The sequence below is a fragment of the Nannospalax galili genome, unplaced genomic scaffold, assembly GCF_000622305.1.
Source record: "Nannospalax galili isolate Female #2095 unplaced genomic scaffold, S.galili_v1.0 scaffold763, whole genome shotgun sequence".
Taxonomy (NCBI): domain Eukaryota; kingdom Metazoa; phylum Chordata; class Mammalia; order Rodentia; family Spalacidae; genus Nannospalax; species Nannospalax galili.
The window spans coordinates 2,347,440-2,362,532 of record NW_008349451.1 but is presented as its reverse complement, the minus strand read 5'-3'; the positions used below and the strand labels follow the sequence as shown (position 1 = coordinate 2,362,532).

Below are 15,093 nucleotides of genomic sequence, written 5' to 3'. Positions count from 1 at the left end.
AGATATGCCACATTTGAATCAAACACAACATTTCTTCAAAACCAGTACTAAGAGCTAAAATTAACTTAAAAGCTTTTTAAGTAGAAGACAGAAGGAATTACCTCCTGGCATGAACAGGAAAATCAAAGTAAAATGAAGTGACATAAAACGACTAAGAGAACGCAATGGAAAATATTTACTGTAAAAACTGGGGATCAGGAAGAGGAGACCACAGGCAGAGCTTCTGCAGAGAGGATCAAACAGGTCTAGCTGTGGACAGTGGGAACCGAGCACCTGTAACAGCACCCAGAAACTGTAACAGCATGCCTATGCTGATTCACAGCTATTGAGACACACAGCAAAATGTCCATGGGAAGCTGCTACAGGACAACTAACGTTACCAAAAGATGACAGTCCACTGCTGACTACACTGATTTGTTGACTAACACCCTGGAGAGAGGGCTCTTGTGGGAGTGGGTCTGGGAGGAGTTACGGGGAGGAGTGGAAGGGTGGGTACAGAATACATTGTGCACAGTAATAAAAATGTATTCTTTTTAAAAGAAGCCTGTGCATGTTACTTTTCTGTTCCTGTGATAAACACTGTGAACAAGGTAACTTATAGAAGGAAGAGTTCATTTGGTTTATGGTTCACAGGGTTAAGAGTACATCATGGAGGGGGAGGCAGGGTGGCAGCAGAGGTGGCCAGAGCAGAAAGCCAAGGAAGCACATCATCACGCGGACACAGGAAGCAGAGAGAGACAGGAGACCTGGCAAGGCTTAACTCCCTAACCCCAAGTGATGTGCTTCCTCCAGGACAGCCATACCTCTAAGACCTCTCAAAACAGCACAACCAACAGGGGGCAAAATGTTCAGACACTTGGAGCCTGTGGGGGGCCATTCTCATTCAAACTACCACATTCCATCCCCAGCCCCCACAGGCGCATGACCACACAACATGCAAAATGTGTTTAGTCTAACTTTAAAAGTCCCCATAGTCATTATCAGTCTCAATATGATTCAAAAGTCCACAGTCCAAAGTCTTCTGAGACTCAAGGAAATCACTAACTGTAAGCCCCGTAATATCAAAGGATAAATTTTATACTTCCAACACCCAATGGAATCGACTACATACTACCATTCAAAAAGGGAACAACGGGGGCACAGTGAGGAATTACCAGACCAAAACAAGACCAAAGACCAGGAGGGCAAACACCAAAACCAGCAGTTCCATGTCCATCTGGGACTTCACTTCCAAAGGGCATAGGTGGCTCAGCCTCTCCAGCTTTACTGTGTGTGACACACAACTCTCCCTTGGGCTGGCACCACTCCCAGGATGCAGCTCTCTTGGCAGATACCTCATGGCTCTGGCATCTGAAACCTCTTGGGTCTCCACTGCCAAACAGGCTTCACCTTCACAGCGTCACGCAGTGGCCTGTCAGGGCCTTTTTATGCGGGAGCACCCCTGCTGCATGCTGCCTGGCCTTGGCAGCTTTCTGAAATCACGGAGGAAGAATTGATGACCCCTTGACTTAGTCTTTCATGCCTCTAAAGCCAGCACCATGGGAACAACAGTGTCAAGTTTATCCACCAGTTTGGGACAGACCCCTGCCTGCTTCATCCACATCACCAGCCACAGGTTTTTATGGGCTGCAGTGTTCTAGGAGAAAATGCCTTAGAATTTCACAAGCTGGCGGCTCAGCTGGGTGTGGTCTTGCCACGGAGGTACTATTTTCATTGTTTAAGTGCACATCTCTAGGCCCCTCCCTGAAGGCGTCAATCGCAGTACCAAAGGGGGCCTCTCCTTCAGCACATGTCGGCTCCATTAATCTTCCCAGTGCTGTTTACCCTCTGCATTTCTTTCTGTCCCACTTACTCTTTTTCATCGTAGATTTCCGTAACATTCACCATTAATAACCACACCACCATTTCTACATTAGGCTGTCTTGAAATTTCCTCCACCAAAGAAATTAGTCCATTACTTTTCAATTTAGCCTCAGGCAAGATCTTACATGGGCAGATTCCAGCCAGACTCTGCCAAAATAGCCCAGGTGATGCATCAGTCCTTGTTTCTGTCTGGACCTACATTGTTCCCAGCACTGCTTTCTTCCAGGTGCTTGTTTCTGTCTGGACCTACATTGTTCTCAGCACTGCTTTCTTCCAGGTGCTTACTACAACAGCCTATTTGGCTCTGCTTACAGCAATCAATTGCATTTCCAAACCTCCAAAGTCTTCCACATTCCTCCCCAAACTCACACAGTCAGGTTTTCCACAAAACACCCCACTCCTGGAACCAACTCCTGTATTAGCTACTTTTCTCTTGCTATGATAAAACACCACGACCAAAGCCACTTAGGGAAGAAAGAGCTTACCTGGCTTATGGTTCAATAGGTTAGAGTCTGTCATGGTGGGGGAGACATGGTTGCAGGTACCAGAGGAGAAAGTACAGCGATCCCATCTTCCAAGAGGCAGAGGAAGCAGAGAGTGACTGGAAATCTGGCAAGGCTTAAGAAGTCTCAAAGCCAGCAGGGCCACACTTCCTACAACCTCCCAAACATTGTTACAAAATGTCCAAATACCTGGAGTTTATGGAGGACATTTTCATTCACACCACCACACCCTGCAAACCAAGACTTTCCAGGAGCGACAGCAACCATTCTCCAGACCCCTGGGTTTTGTGGAGCTCTGAACCCTGTGTTTCCCCTACCTCATGGGGTGTCAGAGTTAATGCTAACATTTAAACCCATCATACAGTAGGCTTAAAGATGGGAATGGGAAAAGGGCAAGCCAAAATTTTATGAAGCTGGCTCTTCTTAGTGCATTGAACCACTTTTTTCTTGTATAAACATTTGGATGGTTACAAGCCTTTGGAAAAGGCTGATCTGGGTTATTTTTGCTGATGTTTTCACTACCTTTAAGAAGCCCATTTGTGGTGGTACTCAATCTACTCTCCTAACAGTCCTGCTTAGACTCTTCCTTGCGAAGAATGCTAATATTTGCCTAATCCCTTTTTAATGCATAAGATGTGTAATTTAAAACTTTAATCTATTTGCAATTCAATTCACTTCACACAGAGAGCTCAGAAAGCAAGGGGAATCTAGTTGAATTTTTAAAAAGGTCCATGAACTAATTAAGATTCTTTTGACAATTTAATAAAAGTATAAATCATTCTTGCTAAAAAATCTGCACATATATGCAGTTCTGTTTAATTTCAGTAGATTCTGAAACTACTGAGGCCCCTTCCAGGGGGACAGCCCAGAAGTCTGGATGTGTTGCCATCCAGCTGGTCCCACCTAATCTGTCAGGTCACCTTTTATATGTGTCAGCTGTACACATTATCCTTTGGATTTTTATATCTACTTTTAAAGCAGATTTACTGAAGTATCTCTGCCTACATAAAGCCCGAATCATCATAAAACAGAACAGGTAAAGTTCAACTGTGGAAAATGAAACTTGGAAAGAGGTCTGCATTGTTCAGGTCAGGAATCTACAGCAGTACTGTGGGTAGGAGATGCTGATCCATATAGACAGATATCAGACAACTGGTTTGATTTTTTGTTGTTTTTAACACAGGGTCTTCCTATAGCCAGATCTGGCCTGGGTAGACCAGGCTCTATTTATTTGAATTGAACTGTTTCTCTATCTAAATAAATTATTTTTATTAATTGATTAAAGGCAGGAGAGGAAAGAGAAGATAAATGACTCTAGGAGGCTTAACGCAGTTGGATAATGAAATGCCAGTGTAGTCTGTCCTTTCTGAAAGCAGCGGAAATGGCTGAAATGTTATGAGATGTCTTAATACCAGAAAGTTAAAAGTAACTGAAATATTAAAAATTAGTTCAAAATAGAAATATTAGAGTTAAAAATAAAATAGCCCTCTACTAAAGTGACGTCAAGTGACACAGAACAACAGCTGGGCTTCTTCACCTCCAAGGAGTCAGGGAACTGGCTTGGGCCGGCATTACTGACCTGACTTATCTTCCTCTGCTCCTGCACAGCCATCTGGATGGCCTGAGCTACCTTCTCCTGGTCTTTTGCGTGTTCTGTCTTCCACAACTCCCTTTCTTCAGCATGAACTTTTTCCAGACTTTTCCTTTCTTCTTCTACTGCCTTCATGACCACGTCTTTCACCGCTTCCTTTTCAAGCTTCAAAACAAACAGGGACAAAACAGAGAAGCTTAGAATAAAACAAGCTTGGTTAGATTAACCAAGACACAAAAGGACCCACACAGCTTGGTTCTAATGTTGACTTTTTATGCATCTTAACAGCTTAGCACGGAACCCTCTTTCTGGTACAGACTTTCCTTCTCACCCTGTGGTGTTTCTGTACTTTAAGGAGATCAAGCCTCAGCGTAAAGCAGCAGATATCAAACCTCATGCTCGGAGGATCCCTTTAAAATCTTAAGATTACCGAGTATGTTAAAAAGCCTGGACACAGGACTTCACTGCTTCAGAAACTGGAATCAAAGCCTGGAGGTGGCTCAGTGGTAAAGAGCACTGACTGCTCTTACAGGGGACCCGGGTTCAATTCCCAGCACCCACATGGTGGCTAAGAACTATTTGTAACTCTAGTTCCAGGGGATTCAATGCCCTCTTCTGACCTCCTCGGGCATTGCACACTTACATACATGCACGCAAAACACTCATACACGTAAAATAATAAATTGGGAAAGAAATCCAAATGAAGAAAGTAAAAATTTTTAATTATTTTTCTATTTTTTTTACCATGTGACTTATTTTGGTGGGGGGTGTGGTACATGTCACAACACCACATGGGGGTAAGATGACAACCAGAGGGTCTCCTTTGGCCACCACATGGGTCCCGGGAATCCAACTTAGGTCACTGGGCTTGGTGGCAAGTATACTAACCCACTGAACCATCTTGTGGCCCCTACTAACTGGTTTTCTGCGACAGGATCTTATATGGCTTACAGCTGGCCTTGAACTTGAGATGAGGTAGAGGCTGGCCTTCAAGTCCTGATCCTCCTTGTCTACCTCCCAAGTGCTAGGTTTACAGGAGTGTACCTCACATTAAGTCACTTACAGTTAGTAACATTAAATGTATTTTATACTACCAAGGAGTATGCCTCATGAAAAGCACTCATGTTTCCAAACTTTAAGAGGTGAGACACCGACTGCTATGGGTTTGTAAACTGGTTTGTCTCTTTAACACAGACTTCAGAGCAGACTTTGATTCTTAAACTTGCCTCTGTCTTAAATAAAGGTGTAACCATGTCTTGTTGGGTTAAAGCCTATTAAAAATACCCAGTCTCACACAAATGTGTTGTTATTTTTAAAGGAGGTATATTTAGTAGGCAGCTGAGGTAACTGTAGGTACTCTTTATGAACACTAAAATCTGACAAAAGGTAGGTCTTAAAGGTTAGTTGCAGTAATGTGCAAAAAGTAAAAATGTGTCTTTTTGGTTTATGGCTTTATAATTCTCTGTTGCATTTTCAAAGACTCCTTCACTGATAGATGATTTTTAAACATTTGCTGTATGGAAAATAACTGATTCACTGAGTCAAGTAACCTTTCCAGGTTTTGACACATTTCCTTGCACAAGAAAAGGAAATATCTCACTCCAATCTCTCTAAGTGCTGGGACTCAGATAATGCTTTGTCCAAACTGTAACTTTTGTTTCTTGAGACAGGGTTTCACTATATAATCCTGGTTGGCCTGTAACTCCCTATGTAGACCAGGCTGGCCTAGAATTCAGAGATTCTCCTGCCTCTGCTCCCTGCCACCCCCCTAGGGCTGGAACTAAACAGACTGCAACTTTTGTTTTAAATTCCTTGAACTCTGTTTCAAAGAAACAGCTGGATTTTCTGGCTTCCGTCCCTGGGCTGCTCTCCTGTTCAGAACAGGGACACTAGCCATACCTGACATGCGTGATAACTAACTTCCACTCCCTGCTCGTCCACCTCAGTTTCCACACTCCATTGGTCTATCTTCTTGTCCAGACGCCAGCTACTCATCCTTCCCCTGTCTAGCCTTTGCTGCCTCCAACTTCCCTGAATCCGATGTCAATGTCCACCTCTGCTCCACAGCTCCACAGGTCTTCCTTAGCTACAGACCCAAATCCCAACTTGGCTTAGCAGGCTAGCTACTTTTAAGTCTCACTTCACAGGTAACTTACTGTTTAAAGCCATTTTAAAATGTAGACATGCAGTTTACATAACCATAATGATTTAATTCATTATTCCTTCTGGATGTATGTTGTATTTTATCAGACTGTAGGTTTCTTAAGGAAAAGACAAGATCATGGTAATTCTTGGATTACCACCCTGACATGGTGATAGTATATATTTGATAGGATTATTAAACTTAATCCTAAATCACTTAAAAACATTAATGTTCTAAGTCTGTCTGTCTATCTAGCCATCCAGTACCAGGCAGATATCAGTGTCCCAATGTACCTATTTTTAAGTAATTAATTTTACTGTTAAGCGTTTCACTGCCCTCATAATGTTAGAGATGATGGATGGCCATATTCTAAGATGAAGGGAAAAATTAGAAGAACAGAACTTTTCTACAATGAAACGCTGTTCATTATCGTGAGCCCACTGCTACTGAGCTGACGTGCAATGCCACGTGCTAGGGTTGGCTACCTTCGCGGCCGACTCCAGCATGTCTCTGTTCCTCTGTGTTTCTTCTTCCAAGCACTTCCCCAGTATTTCCTGTGAACGGGAAGAGAGTTGGAGAGAAGTGACTAGAGGCAGAGAACACCCTCCTCACACACTCTGAGCTCTGTGGAGCGTCACCTTCTGCTCTTGAGACTGCTGGGCCAGCGCTTCCTGGATGTTCCCTCTCAACAGTTCCTTCTCGGTGTCGAGCACTTCCAGGAGCCTCTGATGCTGCACGGAAAGATGACAAAGCCATGATTATGACCCTGAGATAGAAAACCATCGACTCAGAGAACATTTGCCCCAGATGATATTGTGATTACAGGACAAAATGATGGACAATCTGCTAAAGGCGGAGGACCCAGGAAACCGAGTTCACCTTCCTCTAGTCATCCTGTAGATGCTGTTAAGCTCTCAAGGTCAGCTAAGTCTGTGACTGATGATCGAACTTCAGAAAGACTTCATACTGAGAAATCTATCAGAACATGACATGTCTTTGTATAAAATTAAATCTAGAGGAAGTTCTCCCTAAAATGGCTAGGATTCTGCATCAACAGCAGCATCAGATCACACCCCAGAAAACCCAATTGCTTGCTTGAGGAACAACCATTACAGTGGAAATTCTGTGTGTCTGGTAACTCACTGTTGGAAGTCCATGGAAGACAACTGGTTTTCTAGCTCTAAGGTTTCACAAGTTTCGAAAACAGAATTTGTGAAATCAAAGAAATATGGAATTCTCAGTGTGCAGAACCCATACTTATTTTCATTACAATGCACAGAGAACCGTCATAGTGATCGTGAACCACATGCCTGGGGTTGGAATGGAGGTTTCCAGCAACACCACACAGTGATCAAGGAACCAGGTACCTGGGGTTGGAATGGAGGTTTCCAGCAACACCACACAGTGATCAAGGAACCATGTGGTTAGGGTTGGAATGGAGGTTTCCAGCAACACCACACAGTGATCAAGGAACCATGTGGTTAGGGTTGGAATGGAGGTTTCCAGCAACACCACACAGTGATCAAGGAACCATGAGCCGGGGGTTGGAATGGAGGTTTCCAGCAACACCACACAGTGATCAAGGAACCATGAGCCTGGCGTTTCAATGCAGGTTTCTGATGATATTCTACTTTTTCAGCCCCAACCTATGCACACTGAGCCAGGTACTGTTTTGAAATCCTGCTCCGAGGTGAAAACAACCTTAAAAACAAACCTATATTTCTCTTCACATAAACTTTCCATCAGTTACCAAAAGTAAGACATTTTTTTCCCTCATGCACATTCAGAGTGCCAGGAACTTCCAAGCCTCCTTTAAATGTAAACGCATTTACCTATTTATTTATTTGTTTATTTACTTATTTATTTATTTGTCTTTTTTGTGGACAGGGTCTCCCTGTAGCCCCAGCTGGCCTGGAACTAGCTATGTAGACCAGGCTGGCCTTGATCTCATGGAAATCCACTTGCCTTTGCCTTCCAAGTGCTGGGATTAAAGGCGTGCGCCACCATGTCCAGCTTAAACCACGGTTATATTCCCTAATTCCCTAACACCTTTACATCTTTAAAAGTTGTTCTGTTTTAAAACATTTCTTGGCAAGGCAGTGTACGAAGAAAGTGACCAGAGTCCCCATCTAGTTAAGATAATCTATTATTCCCGTCTAAAATTATAAGGCTGCTTTGAATTTCTTATTTTTGAAGAATAAAAATCACAGTGAAAGATGCAGCTTCAGCTGAGCATGGTGGTGCATGCCTTTAATCCCAGCACTCAGAAGGCAGAGGCAGGCAGCTGTCTGTGAGAGCAAGGCCAGTCTGGTCTACATGGCCAGTGTCAGGCCAGCTGGGGCTACAGTGAGATGACCATAAGGAAACAAAGCCCTACAGGCTCCTGGGGCCTTGCTCATATGAACCTACAGCAATGGTGTCAACATGCACAGGACCCACGCACACTCAAGCAGACAAACCCAGCACAGAACTGGGCAAAGGGGCAGCAGGCCCCAGCTTAGCTGAAGAACTACTGGACAGCTGATTACTGCTGGGTGAGGAGGAGCTGATCTTCTTTAAAGAAGTGACTCTAGACAGGCTGACGAGACCCTAGTGACGAACTTGCACTGAGGGATGTCTGGGTACATTAACTTGACTCAATACACCTCATCCTAAGTGACAGAATGCTTGCAGTCTGGGGTGGGGGGGTATGGGAGGGTGTGGATGCGGGAAGGGTATAAAATGATTAAGATGCTGTGTCTGAAATACACAAAATCCAACAACAATACTTTGAAGGAGAAAAAAAGGCCAACACTTGAAAACAATAGAGCTAGGAAGGTCATACACTCAGCAAAGCACTTGCCACCAAGCACATGGAGAGCCACAACTTCCGTACACACTGGGCCACGTGGTGCCACACTGTGAGCCCAGAGCTCAGAGCAAGAGAATCCTGGACAGGTTGGCCAGCTGGACTAGCTGAACAGGCCAATTCTGGGTTCAAATAAGAAATCCTGCCTCAATATGTAAGACGGAGAGTGGAGGAGAAAGGCTCCTGGACAGCAGCCTCTGGCCTCCACATGCACGCACACATGTATGTATATTCACATACACCGGTGCCCACACACACGTGAACATCATGCATACACTCACATAAACCCCCACACATACGCATACTAAAATAAGTAAACATAATTCTCCAGAGATGAAAGTTCCTCAGTTTGGGCTTACTGAGGGTTTGGTAAACAGTAAATACTCAATAAATGGAAGCTCTGGAATTAGAAAAAGAACCACAATAAACTTTCCAGAGTCATAAATAACTCTGAAAACAGCTTTTCCTTGAAAAGTAGTCTTATGTCAACAAGTCAAACTAATGGAAATCATTAAGTAATTAATGACATGTGAGCCAAGTTTCCTCCACAGTCTAAGGAGAGTTAAAGACAAACAGGATGCACGAGCTACAACAACCACATGACGTTCAGAACACGCATGCCGAATGACATGTCTTAATTCCACACGACCCTGTCACAGAAGGCAAACTCTGGGCTGGTCTGTACAAAAACAGATGCTGTCATTTGAAAGAAGCAATTGTACTTAAAGTACTGCTGCTGGTTCAGGAATGGCTGATCTCCTCGGGGCCTCAAGCACACTGGGCTTTACACGTGTGGGTGAAGTAACTGCTCCAGATCACTGCTCACTGCTCAGTAGCCCATGTTCTCCTCAGGTGTGCTCCCTGTCAGGCCTTGAATGAATTCCTCCGCAGTCACAGCCTACATACGCATTATTAACATGGGCAATCATGTAATATCAACAGTATCAGTAACCATCAGCACTAACTCCTCATCATTACCAAAGTAACGAGAAGTTTCCCCCTGAGCCTCACTTCCTTAGTTAGCATTCTGTTACTGTGATAAACACTGACCAGCACCAACTTGGGGAGGGTTTATTTGGCTTACAAGCAAGGCCCATCATCAAGGGAAGCCAAGGAAAGAATTCAGGTCAGGAACCTGGGGCACAGGTCATGAAGAAACGCTGCTGACTGGCTGCTCCCCTGGCCAGTGTCCAGCCTGCTTCCTTATACTACCCAGGACCACCTGCCCAGGTGTGGCACCGCCCACAGTGGACTGGGCCCTCCCACATCACTCAGCAATTAAGAAAATGTCAATGAGGACACCTCCTCAACTGAGACTCCCTCCACCCAGGAGTGTCAGCTGGCGAATGACGCTGTCCAGCACGCCTCCCGACTTGCAGCTTTTAGTCACAGACGTGTTTATTTAAGTCCTTTCAGAATGTTCCTCAAATACTATAGAATCACTTCCTGTTCCCACTACTCACTTCCTTTATTCAGAGGACAAAGGCTAGAAGAGCACTTGAGCGCAGCACGCCTCTCTATATCCAAGTCACTTTACAGACAGGCTGCAATCATAGCTGCCATTTTTGACTGGACAGCGTCTGGGAACCCGCTAGGAATACCACAGATGTTGAGTAATTTGCATTCCAACTTGGAAATGTGGTATGTCTGGGAACAGGGAGGGTGGACAGGTGTCCAGGAGTCTCAGTGGACTGACCCCTGCTCACCTCCCCCGACGGCTTCTTTCACTTTCAAGGTTTCCCTCACACATTCCTCCTGTCCTGGTCTGTTGCTGTTAGGGTTAACTTCCAAAACTACATCTCTATTGCCATCACAGTGTATCCTCCAGCCCCCAGCCCCCTAAGTAGCTCCTTAAAGGTACTGCAACAGAGTAAAAGATTACAAAAACTAGACGGAGAGGAAAACCATCCGTCCCCAACAAACTCTTAAAGGCAGATCACCCAGCATTTAGATACCTCACTGATTAGTACTCCAAGAAATCTACAATGAACAATCACGGCATGGACCAGGTGACAACTTTTTAAAGATAAACCTTCAGAAAGAGTTTCAAGCCACAACTGTGCAAGCTGTCTTATATCACCCATGTCTGTAAGTGAAATAAAGGCAATCTTCTCTGGTTTAATTTAGACTGTGGAGACATGTCTCCTAAGAAGCCTCATGTTCCACTAGACAGAAACTGGTTAGCACCGTTTGTAGGCTCAGAGCAAGCTCTCTATTGGGTGCACAGCAAACGTCTGAACCTCCATTTTGTGTTCACATTCTTGGTGCCGTTAGAACTAAGTGATGGAATTTGTTTAATGTGACTGGTCATCAAAAATGCTTGAAATTCCTGAAGAACTGACATACTTGTGACACTTGTGACAACATAAACAAAGCATGCTACTCACTAATAACAGCCTCGGAAGGAATGCTGGTACACTCTTTGTAACAGAGGGCGGACAAATAACTTTTAAAGTATCTCTTACTGAAATCCAAAACATTAGGACTTTAGAACCAGCATCACATATTTCTAATGAGGTTCAAGTTGCTCGGATGTGGCTTTCTGGGATCTGTAAAAACAAAACCTCTAAATTGTCTACATAGTTAACTGCATGTATCAGTAATTGGTTCCTTTTTATGAAAAAGCAGAATTCTTTTGTATAAATATACCAGAGTGCATCTACCAAGTCTACTGCAAACGAAGCAGGATTTTAGACATGCCGTTTTCCCAGAATTGTTTGGTTAGAAGATCTATGTTTAAGTCAGAAGAAGCCGAGTACTTCTTCAAAATGACTGTGCCATTTTGGAGTGTCTGAGGGTCTCCTGGTTACACACGTACCACCTGATGGTCAATGTTGGTTTCAGTCATTTCAGCAGGTGAACTCAGGGCTGCAGAGCCACAGTCCCCACTATGGACGAGGCTGGCCTCAAAACTGTGCTCTTCCTGTCTCATTCCCACATTCCAGGGTCACATGCGTGTGTGCCACCATGCCATCCCAGACTCTTAATGTATGGTGTAGTTCACTGTGTCTGGGTGTTCATCTGTATGTATGGCCTATGTGCAATGTGTACAGATATTCACGTATATATGCGTGTTCACATGTGTGTGTGGTCTATGTGCATTGTGTATGGGTCTGTGTATGTGTGTGGTCTACATGCATTCTGTACAGGTATCCACATGCGTTGTGACCTATGTGCAAAGCGTGTGAGTGTTCAAATGTATGTATGTGTTTATGGTTGGTCTACATGGATTGTGCATGGTTGTTCACATGTGTCTGGTCTATGTGCACTGTATGTATTTACATGTGTGTGCATGTACGTGTGGTCTATGTGCATTGTGCGTGGGTGTTCATGTGTGTATGGTCTACGTATATTGTATATGGGTGTTTCCGTGTGTGTGTGTGTGTGTGTGTGTGTGTGTGTGTGTGTGTGGTCTACGTATACTGTATATGAGTGTTCCCATGTGCACGTGCGTGGAGAAGTTTGAAACCAGCTGCCTACCTCTCACACGCAGGAAGGGTCTCTCGCTTGAACCAGAACTTGCTGACTTGGCTTGCTTGGCCAGGCAGCTTGTGTGAGCATCCTGTCTCTGCCTCCTGAGCACAGGGATTACAGGTGGGCCATCACATGCCCAGCATTTACATGAGTGCGTGGGATCAGAGCTCTGGTTCTCGGCCAGCACAGCAAAAGCCTTCATAACCAGCTGAGCTATCACCACAGCCCCGGCCCTTCTACTGTTTCTTCTTTTGTCTTGTTGGTTCCTTTCCTTTTTGATCTTTTGAAATACAGACTTGCTACATAGCTCTGGCTGGGCTGGAATCTGCTATGGCGATCAGGCTGGGAGGCTTCTTGCCTCCCACATGCTGGCATTTCAGAACGACACCCAGCTCCTCTTAGTTTCAACGGTGGAAATGTTCCACTTGATGACACCTGGTCCACTGGTCCACAGGCTGTGCTGTGTATGTGCCACGGAGCTCATCCACACCCAGCTTGGGAAAAATCTGTCTTCTGTAAATGGTCTATGGACTCAGATCTACATCCAACTCAAAGCTATTGTCTAGTTTTCTGACTGGCACACTAACCGCTCCATCTTCATACTGGCTACAGGTACAGGTTACGAGGCTGCAGGCAGTAGTCACAGCAGGCTCTGTGGCCGAGGACATCTGTCTCAATGCAGCCAAGGAAGGGGGCGGCACGGAAGTTCCATGGCCCCAGCCTCGCTCTGTCTCTGTCAGCTGACAGCTAAAGCCTTGGCTGAGGGCTAACTGCTGTGGAGAGCGCAAAGCTGTGAGCGCTCCCAGGCCTAGCGCCTCTGGTCAACGAGACTTGGCTTTACGGCACTATAAAAAGATGTTATGAAAATTAACTGAAATTCATCCCAGCAAACCTCATCCAAGAAGAGATTTTTACATTTTGCTTCAGCATTACGTTGCATCTCAAAACTGCAGTAGCATTTTAGTAAAAAATTTAAGATACTTATCTTACGTGAAGATATAACAAGTGTCATCAAGTTATATAATTGAAGAAATAAATTCTAACTCTTGCGAGGGTGTCAAAAACAACCTTTTCAAGTTTAATCTAAAATAAAGGTGCTCGGAAGGCTATGCCACCCCTCTTTGGAGGGAATTATTCCAAGTAAAAATGCTCAGTGTAGACTCAAATATAAATATAGAGGTTCTGTGGTTTTTATTTGATTCCTGAACGTATAAAAGAAATGTAAAACATCTCTTCTTCCTTGGAATGTAAATTACAGACACACAGCAAACAGATCTAATCCCAATCACATGTGGAAGCTTTTCTCTATTTTAGACCACTGGATCTTGATCTTGGTGGCTTGCATTCAGGTACGCAGCAATCTAAGTTCCCAGTGTTTGTGAACTTCTGTCAGCCTTGTGTGTAGTGTGGATCCTGTAACGTCTCCTTGTCTCCTTGACACCCCTAACCCTGCACAGATCAAGTGATCTCGAAGGATAATCTTGAAAGCTCACGTAATACATCTACTTAATATGAACTCAATGTGAATTTACTAAATGTCTTAACATACAGAGTTATAGATATTCCATCATTTAGGGCCAATGCATTAAACCTAATGAAGACAAACTGAGATTATATCTACTTAAAGTCCCTGCCACAAAGGCAATAACATCAACACATTTCATACTGGGAGGAAAAAAAAGCCTACCATGAGCGACATGAGCAGATTCACATCAACTTCAGTCACAGAAAAGTGCAAGCAAATAGGTCCTTCCAATGTAAACAAGTCTTTGCTTCCCAGAGGGAGCAGAGAAATCCACTGAACATAAGCGACCCCACAGCACAAGGCAGGCTGCTTCCAAGATGTGGTTTCTATATTTAGATAGTTACATTTTATTAAATGCAAGGATTTGACACACTCTGAAATTTAAGCAGAGTGTTTCTGTTTCAACCACTTGTAAGTGAAATAGCTTTTGAAAATGCATCTCAATCCTACTCCATCCGCATGCTTAAACAGCACAGTAGGACCTCAGTTTAATGATGACCTTCAAGTGGGCTCTGGAGGTAAATGTTCCGTGTACGTAAGAAAGCTCTTAGCAAGAATCACAGTTTAGCAATAGCTTATTCCCATTTGCCTGGCTATAACAAAATACCACAGACTGTGAAATTTATAAATAACAGAAACTTACTTGTCACATAAGTTGAGGGTCCAGCATCTCTGGTCCCATAATAATCACTGAACACAATGTCCTCACCTGGTGGAATTGTTTCAGGGCCAAACCTGCTCCCAGGTCTCTAAGGCACTAAGCACACCCAGCCCCTCAAGGTCCAGCCACTCAGCACTGCTGTACTAGGAGTTAAATTCCAACATGAATTTTAGAACACATAAATATTCACTCTAAGACAGTGAAGGAGGGAGGGACACAGGACTGCCAGGACGCTGACACTGGCTTCCTCAAGAAGTGGCCTGATGCTTCACTTGGGAGTCTTAAACTGTTGGTCCTCTGTGAGTCTCATTCCCAGGAATTTAAAAAAATATTCTATTAACAGAATATTTTAAAATGAAATGGATTTTTTTAAAGGTTAAAACTTCATTCAATTTTATGTATTATAGGGTTTATACTGAATACAATATTGTATAACTGTATTAACTCAACTGTAAACCTAAAAATGTACAGCCAATTTTGTAAGA

The 15,093-nt window shown here is 43.9% G+C and overlaps 1 protein-coding gene across 7 annotated transcripts in view; it reads right to left on the bottom strand.

The window, feature by feature from the left end:
* Nucleotides 1-15,093, bottom strand: part of Ccdc91 (coiled-coil domain containing 91) — a 210,600-nt gene that overhangs the window by 57,028 nt on the left and 138,479 nt on the right. For all 7 annotated transcript variants that reach the window (XM_029570285.1, XM_008846905.3, XM_008846909.3 and 4 more), the window contains 3 exons: nt 6,739-6,831; nt 6,586-6,654; nt 3,946-4,122 (listed from right to left, as the gene is read on the bottom strand). In XM_029570285.1, the coding sequence (XP_029426145.1) occupies nt 3,946-4,122; nt 6,586-6,654; nt 6,739-6,831 (339 nt within the window). The remainder of the gene's footprint in view (nt 1-3,945; nt 4,123-6,585; nt 6,655-6,738; nt 6,832-15,093) is intronic.